Source organism: Culex quinquefasciatus, chromosome 1 (genome assembly GCF_015732765.1).
Source record: "Culex quinquefasciatus strain JHB chromosome 1, VPISU_Cqui_1.0_pri_paternal, whole genome shotgun sequence".
Classification (NCBI taxonomy): domain Eukaryota; kingdom Metazoa; phylum Arthropoda; class Insecta; order Diptera; family Culicidae; genus Culex; species Culex quinquefasciatus.
Window position 1 is genome coordinate 62,650,381 of NC_051861.1, and position 11,996 is coordinate 62,662,376.

Below are 11,996 nucleotides of genomic sequence, written 5' to 3' on the forward strand. Positions count from 1 at the left end.
CCGACCCTCCAAAACGGGTTCCCCAAGTCCGCCGGAAATTTGTGCCAAAAATACAGTCCGCTCCGAACAGAATGCCTAGTATTCTACATCAATCAAAGTTTATTGACAGCATTACTCTTACTTTTTTTTTTTTTTACTGTGAACAGACACGGACCACTGCGACACTTGCGTATCTATTGTAGTATGATCTGTTCTCAGGTTTTCTGTTTTGCTGCTATACACAGCCTGCCGAACGATCGTCTTCCGTAGCGCTATTGTTTGAGCGAGACAGTATTTGACAAATTATTCGAGCAGTTGCCCCCTCTCATTCCCCAGACCAATCCCCCAAATGCCATGCCACACGAGCACGAGAGACCGATCCGAGGACGTGGAGATGAGCGAGATTGAGGGGAAATCTCGTTGATTTTTGACCCATCTAGAGATCGTTACCGATCATATAGCCCAATCTTCAGCTCGAATTTTGCCTGAGAGCATGTGACCGAGTCGTAGCATTTGAAGCTCTTCTCTGCGTATTGTTACAGAGTTCTTCAACGCTCAGACTCAGTCGCCAACAGATCGTCCGAGAGATTGGATGGGATGGGTTTTGGAGAGGCTTGGGACTTGACAAAGTCAATTCCCGCAGCAGCCGATATCCCCTCTCGACCGCCACCTCCCCCCTTTTGCCTCGCCAGATGGGTTTCAAGCCATCGACCTTCCGCTTACAAAGCGAAACCCGTACCACTACACCACGGGAGCTCTTACTTAACAATTGCAACTAAATTTATCATCAAATAGATTTGGAAAGCATACAGATTTATTTTGAATGCTAATGCTAAGCAACAAATCAATTGTACTATCCTAAAGTCCCACCTAAATCCCACATTGTGATAGTGAAAAAGTCACAGAAGCAGCGGTGTATTGTGCAATTGTGATATTTTCACTATCGGAGAACTACCTAGTTCACGAAGACAGCTTATCGGTCAACGCTTAAGCCCTGGGGCTGCGACAAAGCGAGTTCTTGTAGCATGAAGTGGTGTACATAGTTCGTTTTCGTTTTACGGAGCAAGGTGGGGGACGCGGCCTCAAGTCAATCCAAGTCCGGTTTCTTGTGGAAAAAAGGGTAGTGGCCGAACTAGTATTGCATACAAAATGAACACCACCGGAAGATATAGTGGATCGGGAGGGGGAAGGTGAAAGAAAATGAGTGTAGGTGTGAGTAGTAAGAACTTGGATTGATTGATCGGTTACGTTTATCTAAATTTAAAACCTAATAAAGGAACTCTAAAGTAGTCAACCAAAAAACAAAACAAAAAAGGCCTGGAAGAAAATACAAAGAAACCCTATTATTCATTCTAACTCTAAATGGAATCAAAAAATCGCACTGGAAAACGAAAGATGAAAGAACTTGTTTATGGAATACAAATCTTGATGTTGAAACCTCTAAACGGGGTCCCCGTCCTGTAGAAGCATTTCGTGCCTTCCATTTCATGAGGGCACACAACTCATGTAATCATTTAAGTGAAAGGACACACTCCTGCTCACAAAACCCATGCGCCCTTTTGAAATATTAGGCTCCATTTGATCGTCAAAACTCCACTAGATCCTCGATTCGCAACAACGGTCGATACAACCATAAGCCGAGAACCGTTAGTTCAACAGATTAACGAATTTTGTCCGATATCATTTCATTATTGATTGATCGAGATGCTATGGCAACTTTGACAAATCAGAACAGTACTCAACATGAATGAAAATTAACGATTCTGGCTGTATTACTTGCCCCGCTAACTGTCTAATGTAATTCTGATTATTGTTATCTTTAATCTAATTTTTAAAATTACTAAATGTAAAATCTTCAAAGACCCAATTTTAATTTCAATTTGGAATTCGAATGCAAAACTATTTTTTTGAAAACAAAGTCCTAACCTAACTCCCACATTCGATAGGGGAAAAGTCACATATGTAGCGGTTTGTTGTACATTTGTGATATTTCCACTATCGGAGAACCTCTTAGTCTCGACGCCAGCTTAACTCACCAGCAGTCGCGTTAGTATTCATTGTACACACGTTGTAAGGACACCCAGAGTGCCCATAATACGCGACTTCCAGATGGTTAAGCCAAAAGACATCGATAAGCCGATAAGGCCGTTGCAAATATTTTTTTAAGTTTATGTCCCTCGGCTCTGACCAAAGTCGAGGGGGCAAAACAATAAAAAAAAACTATAAAAAATGAAATTACAAGCCTAGGTTTCAAACATTTGGATGAAAAAAGTGTTTTATAATTCATTTTACAGGCGTACTACTGCCCATGTTCGCATAAATGTCCCATATGCAAAAACAGCAAGCTGAGAAAAACGCATTTGAAGTTTGTCCCACACATAAGGCTACGTGTTAAGTTTTCACGAAAAAAATAGACAATAAATTGAATTGGTCGTCACATATTAATAATTTATTGAACAAACTCAACCAGATTATTGGAATTATCTATAAAATTAAACACAAATTAACTGCTAATGTACTTTTGATAATTTATCATTCACTATTTAATTCTCACTTATCTTACATAACTTCAGTTTGGGGAAACTCCTGTAATATTTTGATCAACAAACTTCAAATAGCCCAAAATAAAATCTTAAGAATAATTTATAAAAAAACCACTGCGAAGTCACTCTGCCGACTTGTACAACATTAACAAAAACATCATACCTGTCAGAGCTATTTACGTAATTCAAACATGTTGCTTCATTTATTTATGTTTACATCAACAAACTCACAGTAATACAAAATTCAAATTATCTAACCATCAACACTTTACCGGAAGCCATAATTCATTAGACCGACCCAATATTTCAACATTAGCCGGCGAAAGATGCATATCTTTCAAAGGTGCTCAATTATATAATTATTTTTGGAATAAATTTGGTGATTGTCATAGCGTATCAATGAGCATGAGCATGAGCATGAGAGATCACCCATGGTTGTCCTTCTCCGTTGCTGAACAGAACCGTAATATCCTTTCAGCACTACTGATCATAGGCTTCGACTATCAAGTGGTATTTCCCTTATCAACAGCATGTATGAATGCGCTGAAAAGATAAAAAACTATGATTGCCAAAACAAGATCAGTTGCGAATAGGTAACAGTCATTGGCCACCAACGGCGCCCGCCATGTCAGTTTGTAGATCTCGGTTTTAAGGGACGGGAATGTTAGTTAGCGCAGGTTGCTACTAGGGCAGCTGATTTACTCTGTGCTTACACCCCACGAGCGCCAGGAACCTGAAAACTTGTTAGTAGGATAGGGTGTTTGGTCAGGATTCATCATAGAAGATGATGATGTGTCCCAAAATCATAGTGTTTGTTGAAAGGTAATATATTTTATTCTCAAGGCAAACAATCGGATGCTGCGGATGAGACATTTCCCGTTTAACTGTTGTTAATTTTTTAATGAAATGGTTTAATCTTAGACAGCCGGCTGTGGAAAGATAAAACCAAATAATATTTATTTATTTATAAAATGAGGTGTTAAACGCAATGCTGCAATGATAGCGTAGTCTGATTTTTAATTATTTAATCATTTAGTTCATGAATTTGTTACGGAATAGACGCGACGAACTCAACCATCAAGTGTCTTCCGATCTTCTTTCTGTTAGTATTGATTTTCGTTGCCTCTCGAGCTACGATGCTATGGAGAGGGCTTAACACACAAACAACCGACGTCGAGCCCTCCGAGCTACGGAGCTATGGGAAGGTCTTTTCAACACAAGGGATTGAAGCACACAATAACTCACCGATTAATATGAATAATTTTCAAGATCGATCTTGTTTTATAACTACAGCGCAACACACTCCTGATTTTCACGATCCCGAATAACGTCATGATTCGAAATCCGGACACTTAGTGCCATATCATTTTTGTTATAGCTGTCAAAAAATCATGTAATAAGTTGGAAATGTAGAAATATCATAAGGATGTAGTATAAACAGTCAGTTTCAAGAAAATGCATGCAAAATATGTCTTTTCTAACAATTTTTCATCAGAATTTTAAAATGACTTGTTGTGCTTCGAATTCCGGACACTGATAAAAGCTGATTTGAAATCCGGACACTTTTGCTTCGAATTCCGGACACTCGATTTTACTTATTAATCGCACAAATTGGGACTGAAATGTTAGTGAATGACATTCTTTAGGTCTCAAATAAGCTGTTAACATCAAAACAATCGATAGTTTATGTAAAAATTCACTAGAATTCAAGGAAATCGAAACCATAAATTTCTGCTTTGCCTTCCCGGTGCTTCGAACGCCTGAAATATTTCAAGTGAAATGTTTCGCATTTTTAAACTTATAATTTTATTGTATTTAATTGTTTTGGCATTAACTACAACGTTCAAACAAACTTTAAATGAAAGTTGATGTTGGAATTCATCAAATAACACAGTTTTGACATTCATAATGCGAACTTATATCCAAATAATTGATATAACAAGAAGGAGTGTCCGGGTTTCGAAGCGTCCGGGAATTCGAATCATGACGTTACAGCACAAAATGAACACCGCAAAAATCCATCTCACAATCCTGATTTGTTTTTTTCTTATTTTTTCATTTTTTTTTTGTTGCTTTTTTCACTTTGCACACAAACACAACCATAATTGAATAATTTCCCCCAACCAACGCGTCCCTTCACTCAGCATTCATTCAGGCACAATCCTGATTTTTTTCTTCACTTTGCACATAAACAACCATCCGCTTGCATTGGTGGAACATAATCGGAACACAAACAGCCACACAAAAGAGACGAAAATTATCACGAAAAAAACAGGACTGCGCGTCCTCAGAAGCACTGTACTTATGATGCCATTGTTCAATTATAATGACCAATCACCCCATGCACACAAACAGCCACACAAAAGAGACGAAAATTATCACGAAAAAACAGGACTGCGCGTCCTCAGAATCACTGCACTTATGATGCCATTGTTCAATTATAATGACCAATCACCCCATGCACACAAACAGCCACACAAAAGAGACGAAAATTATCACGAAAAAACAGGACTGCGCGTCCTCAGAAGCACTGCACTTATCCTTAAATTTTTGAATTATTGAATTCTAGATTAAATTTTCAAAACAACCTATCCCTCATGGGTTTCCTATGCAGATAGGGCCTTTTGAAAATTTAATCGAAATTTTTTGAATGTTTGAATCATACACTAGAGCAGACATACAAAAATCTCCGAAACACGCATTCAAAACTTTGCCCCCGGCTTGCTGGTACTTGTCGGGTACACTCAAACCCCGTTGGTTTGACACCAACTGTTGTCAAACGAACGGGGTCACTTTTTAGTTTGACACCCGTCTTACACGGAGTTCACACACACTACTAAACGTTTGTTTTGATAGTGTACGTGAGCGCCGTGTAAAAAGTGACAGTTCGTCACTTTTTAGTTTGACTTTGACCAACCAACGGGGTACAAACTAAAAAAGTGTCAAACGAAAAAGTGACCAACTACCGGGGGTTGAGTGTATCAGAAAATGAGTACCCGACAGGTACCGACACATATTTTTCTTCTACAGATGAAATTGAGATCAAATTAGATACCTGCTTTGCTATGCGCGGTGGGAGACTCGGGGGCAAACTCGAGAGCAAATTTGGTGGGAACCAAATCGGGTGGAAAATTGTTTAACTTTCGACATTTTCGAAAAATGAAACTCTTTGAAATTTTCAATAGAATTAAAAAGTTTAATAAACTTTTAGCATTTCTAGGCATGAATCAATACATAATTATTGATTTTGAAGGTAAACGAGAGCAAAAAATGATAAAAACCCATTTTTGCCCCCGCGGTGGGCTTGTTTCGGTGGCAAATTTGCTACCCTAGCGGTGGGGATGACGGAGTTTTTTCAAGGTGGCAAATTTGATCTCCTTAAATGTAGTCTTTTTCTAAGTTTTGCACTAAGTTCTAAAAAAAGCCTAAAATTTAGGCTTAACTCTGACGTCCATGACATAACTTCAAAAAAGACTAAAATATAGTCTTTTAAGACTAATGCTGCCTTTCCGTATACGTGCGTGTGTATTGAGTATATGTACACGAAAATGGTTGAGGTTAAATTTTGTACCGGCCAGCATTACAATTCTTGACTTTTTTTTATTAGGTCCTATAAACATATGAAAGACAATAGCTTATAGGACCTTTTTAAAAAAAGCTCTGGAATTGGTGAGCAATGGTGCGTGACAGCGGGCTTAGATAACTCTATTGGGATGGAATCTCCAACGATATGACCATATGACAAAATATGCCATCAGCAACACAATTCACGCGTTTTTTTATTCAGAAATGTAACGTTTAAATAGCGGAAAATTTGAAAATCAAAAGCCCAAAAAATGATTAAATCATTTTTTGTTACGGGCTACCATTTCACAGCAAGTGCTTTTGTTGTGGGCTCTAATTTGACAACCGTCGACTGTTGTCAGTTTGCTTCGTTCGGGTTTGCCAATTCTTCATGTAAACTAATGTCAACAACAAAAACAATGATTTTTATATCCCGCCATTTGGCATGTATGGTTTTAAAACCCGTCAAACAAATCGCAGCAAACTGGCGGTTGCTGAGGAAAATCGGAAAAGTCCTTGTCAAAAAACTCAGTTTTCTGAAGAAACGGTGTTGTTTTTTCGGGGTCCTGTTTGAAATTTGGGAATGAAGACGAATAAACGTGACCAAGTTGTTTAAGGAATCCCGATCCCGACATTTCATCATTTTTATGAGATATAACTTCTAAAAGGAGTTTTATCGTTCCGGATGTTAATCGGATAATGGAAGATGAAGTAATCCATCTAATCGCTTTCGGCCTTTGCCTCGGATCGTGGAGTGAAAAAATCGTGGAAAAAATGCAAAATGTTCGTCACCATTTTTGAAGTGAAGCTGAAGCAGAAGACTAATTATGAATTGTTTGTTATTTAAGCCTAATTTGATTTTTTTTTTGTTGAGAAAAACAAATAAGTTGTTGAAGAGATTGGTGTGATTCCTGGAGAGTTTGTTATATTTCGAAATTGTTTCGAATTTTATTAGACTATTTTAATTTAAAAATTTCGTAGGTGATTTGAACAAAATTAAGGGTACACCTAGAAAATAAAGACAAAATACTTCCTAAGGTTGTCTTAAGCACTACATTTTTGCCTTTCTTACTAAAGAAAGGTATAGTGTTTGCTTTTGGCTCCGACGCCAAATCAAGCTTCGTTCCCAAATCATTTCTCGAGAAATATTCATTCGAAAAATCTGCAAAAAATCATGGACGATCGATTTTCGACGCCCGATCGATTGACAATGACAGAATTCGTCTACCTCCAATATCCGAATTTTGGCGCTTAATTTACTGTAGAGCACGCGTGACGTCCGTGTGTGGTAAAAAGTGCTCAATTTTGTGGTAGGGGTTTCTCAGAGCCCACATTATGGATTTAAGCTCTCTTGGGCGCATTTGAAAGGGGATGTGCTGAACCTGAACCAGTTCCATACCAAATTTGAATTTATCCATTTTTATGGGGACTCGGAGTGTGTTTTCACCAAATCAGGCGGTTTTCAAATGAAAATTCGGTCGAAAATTGAAGTATTGAAATCGTTTATTTGTCCAAAAATTGCATTTTCCAGCCCTACATCCTCCCAAATTTTCATCCATGTCGGTAATGTGGTTTTGATTTACAGCTTGTGGACTAATTCACTGTGAGGGAAAACCCTAAAAAGGTAAAAGCCAATTTTCACCAAATGCCAAAACTATTCCTTTGGCATTTTATCTATTTTTTTTTTCTCCACATCATAATCTAGACCATACTCGATGTTCTGAAAAAAATTTGACCTCATTTGGATTTACCGTTCAGATTTTAGAAAATTTCCATTTTTGCCTTTCTTACTAAAGAAAGGTATAGTGTTTGCTTTTGGCTCCGACGCCAAATCAAGCTTCGTTCCCAAATCATTTCTCGAGAAATATTCATTCGAAAAATCTGCAAAAAATCATGGACGATCGATTTTCGACGCCCGATCGATTGACAATGACAGAATTCGTCTACCTCCAATATCCGAATTTTGGCGCTTAATTTACTGTAGAGCACGCGTGACGTCCGTGTGTGGTAAAAAAGTGCTCAATTTTGTGGTAGGGGGTTTCTCAGAGCCCACATTATGGATTTAAGCTCTCTTGGGCGCATTTGAAAGGGGATGTGCTGAACCTGAACCAGTTCCATACCAAATTTGAATTTATCCATTTTTATGGGGACTCGGAGTGTGTTTTCACCAAATCAGGCGGTTTTCAAATGAAAATTCGGTCGAAAATTGAAGTATTGAAATCGTTTATTTGTCCAAAAAATTGCATTTTTCCAGCCCTACATCCTCCCAAATTTTCATCCATGTCGGTAATGTGGTTTTGATTTACAGCTTGTGGACTAATTCACTGTGAGGGGAAAACCCTAAAAAGGTAAAAGCCAATTTTCACCAAATGCCAAAACTATTCCTTTGGCATTTTATCTTTTTTCTCCACATCATAATCTAGACCATACTCGATGTTCTGAAACAAATTTGACCTCATTTGGATTTACCGTTCAGATTTTAGAAAATTTCCATTTTTGCCTTTCTTACTAAAGAAAGGTATAGTGTTTGCTTTTGGCTCCGACGCCAAATCAAGCTTCGTTCCCAAATCATTTCTCGAGAAATATTCATTCGAAAAATCTGCAAAAATCATGGACGATCGATTTTCGACGCCTCGTCGACAAGTTGACAAGTTGAGCTTCACATGCAGACGCGAGCAATGCTGGCGCGTGATGCTGGCGCGTATAGAGTTTTGATACTAGATTACCCCTTATAGTGCAAGTTGCTTTATCAATTGCTCGTTCATCACACATCGCCTATCATTATTTTCTATGCTAAGCTTCAGTTAACGCAAACTAGACGCAAGCAGCTATCTGTTCTGAAGCCTCATGCTCATTCTTTTGCCTTTCTTTTTTGTTTTGCTCATTCTCTGATCGAACTCTGAGCGAACGAATTTCTGGGAAGCGTTCAAGCTTCCCATGTGCCAGTGACAACGCACATCGCGGGTTTGGTTTTCTAGCTTCGGTACTAGCCTTTTTGTGTAGGGGAAAGTGGGGCAAGTGTAACAAGCTAAGGAAATGTATTTTATAATCCAATAAAACCTTTGAAAATCAGTTGGATTTTTGTATAATCATCTTATTCCAGGACTTGACTAAGACTTTGATAGAACAAGTTTTTAAAAATCCTGTTTTTTAATGTAAAAAACTGATTTTAAAATTTTTGATTTTCCGTACGTTCTACTCAACTAGTGGGGCAAGACGAACACCCCGTTGGGGCAAGAGGAACAATGCATGAAACAACATGTTAATTTGCTAACTATTGAACTGTTATTACTTAGATACATCTGATTAGAATGTTTTTGAAACGTTTCATTCATTTTTAGATTAAATGATAATAGTTTACTAAAAAATTGATCGTTTTACAAAAAAAAATATTACTTAGATGATAAATTGTGAATTTTCATAATATCGCTATATTTTGAATGGACAATTTTGTTTAACAATTGTTTATCAGTTTTTATGCACTTTTATGTATTTATTTCCCAATAAAAAATGCTGTTGCAGCAATTCGTATTTTTTTCCATACTAAAAATCCATATGGTACACTTGCCCCACCTGAACAAGATTTTTTGAAAGCTCTCAACAAAAATAACCAAGAGTTAAATCATACTTTATAATAGGTGCAAGTCCTTGGTAGGGACACTACTAATCTAGGAAAAATAGCATTTTGATAAAATGAGCCTTAAAATAAACCCTAAGCCTTATTTTGTACTTTCCAAATATTATAAGAAAACAAAGATTTTGAAAAAATCTTCATTAAATTTTATGCCCCGAGGCGTTTACGTCGTTTTGGCGGTTATGGTTTAGTAGAATCAGCTAATTGCATTGCTAGCAACAATTCCTCATACTGGAAATAATCAAAATTGCAAAAATTACGGCCGAACGAACGATTGTTCCTCTTGCCCCATATGGTCGTCTTGCCCCACCTTCCCCTATTAGTATTTTTGTTCATCGTACCAGCGCACCACGGTGGTTTATTCGGTACGTTTGCGTTTGTCGTAGTGAAGTCCCACCGAGCGCTCAGTCGTTGTATGCTTCCCAATCCCAAAAACGCCTAAATGCTTGCTTATTGAAAGCTCTCAATTTTGCCTAACGCCTAAATGACAGTTTAGTGAATTACAGTAGGCCTTTCAAAGCTTTCAAGAACATTTATGCGGCTTTACCGTTACATCGTTGTTTACAACACGGCAAATTCACGGGTGTTGAAACACTTTCTGCCAGTTATTTTGTAACCACTTTAACGCATTGGAGCAAGACGGAATGATTTTGTTTTCTCGTTAATTTTTAATATTTTGAAAAGTGCAAAAAAACACTCAGAGAATACGAACAATTTAGCGATATGCAGAAAACATTACGAACATCGCAAATTGTGAGCTAATTCTCTGTCTCAAAAACAATGTGTTCTGATTTAAAAAATCGAAAATGCTTGTGTGCGAGCACAGTTTACAACCGGCCATGGCAAATGGGGCAAAAACCAGCGCTTTTCAGTTATATGAAAAAATATGGTTGAGTTTCGAATTGTATTATGAATGGACCATTCTTTATATTGCTATTTCTTTGAAAAAAAAATAAAAAAAATCAACTGCCGTTAACTTCCTTTTGTAAGAAAGGCTCTATCTCACCCCAGGTGGGATTAAATCGGGTTTTAAAAGTTTTGCGTCGTTCAGTTTTTGCTTAGGTCAAGAGTCAAGACAGAAAGAAAAAGAGCAATTTCCCTTTCTTCTGCATTGTTCTCGTTTGCAGTGGCCATTAGGAAGCCATTAGGAAAAAGAGTGTCTTTTCTGGCCTGTCGTCTTGCTTTTTTTCAGGAATCCACAAACCAAACCAGAATTTCCGTAATGTTTTCTTATGAAACGGAGTGTAAAAGAATGGCCGAGGATTTCACAAACAAAAATAAAATTCGTTCAGGAACTTTTCCCAATTCACGTGTTTAAAATTAGGAACAACTAAATGAAGATTAATGCACTTTCTTCGGAATTGTGGAATCTAGGGAATTGGAATTCCTCAATAAACTTGGCAATGATTAATAGGAAGCCAAAAACACCACCGTTTCATAAGAAAACAGAATTTGTTTGACAAGAAATTTTCCGATTTTTCCTCAACAACCCCCAGTTTGCTGCGATTTGTTTGGCGGGTTTTAAAAATCATACATGCCAAACGGCGGGATATAAAAGTCATTGTTTTTGTTTTTGACATTAGTTTACATAAAGAATAGGCTCCCATCACTCACTCACCGTAGAAAAAGTTACTTTTGCCAGATCCATTCCGGCCTACTACCACATTATGACGCTTGTCGAACTCTTCTACAACTGTTTGCTCGCGGTAGCTCTTGAAACCCTGAATGATAACCTGTAAATAGGTGCAATTAAGTAAGATCCACAAGAAAGGATGTAACTCGTAAACAATTACAATAACTTACTTGTTTAATATGCATTTTACACTAAAATTAAAATTCAAATCCAAGCACCATCTGTGACGCTCTTTAGTAATGCAAAACACACGTTAACTGGAGCTGGTGAAAAAACAAACAGCACAACGATGAATACACACGGAGGATCGGCATTACACGAAATCGAGTTCGATTACACGAAATTCAGTTCAGGTACGATTACATACTTTCGTGTAACAGGGGTCGAACTGGATTTCGTGTAAAATCGAAATTGAAATGTTTCACCGGGTGGATATTGCCTGTTGCCTATATTTGGGCGTTTTCAGATTTTCTTTGGATTATTATGAAGAGCAATTTAATTTCAATTGAATTATTAGATTGAACAATGCGTTTATTTATTTCAAAATTTGCAATAAATTAATGAAAAAAGACTATAATAAAGTCTGTTCAACCCGGGGGGATGGCAACCCTATTCCGACCAAAGCAAACTGACAACAGTCGAC

The 11,996-nt window shown here is 37.6% G+C and overlaps 1 protein-coding gene across 1 annotated transcript in view; it reads right to left on the reverse strand.

Moving 5' to 3' along the window:
• LOC6053918 (structural maintenance of chromosomes protein 3) overlaps positions 1–11,683 on the reverse strand; it is a 98,362-nt gene extending 86,679 nt beyond the window's left edge. Inside the window, 2 exon segments of the mRNA XM_038266877.1 lie at positions 11,339–11,453; positions 11,524–11,683. Coding sequence (XP_038122805.1) covers positions 11,339–11,453; positions 11,524–11,538 — 130 coding nt within the window. The 5' untranslated portion in view covers positions 11,539–11,683.
• Positions 11,684–11,996: the final 313 nt, after the last annotated feature.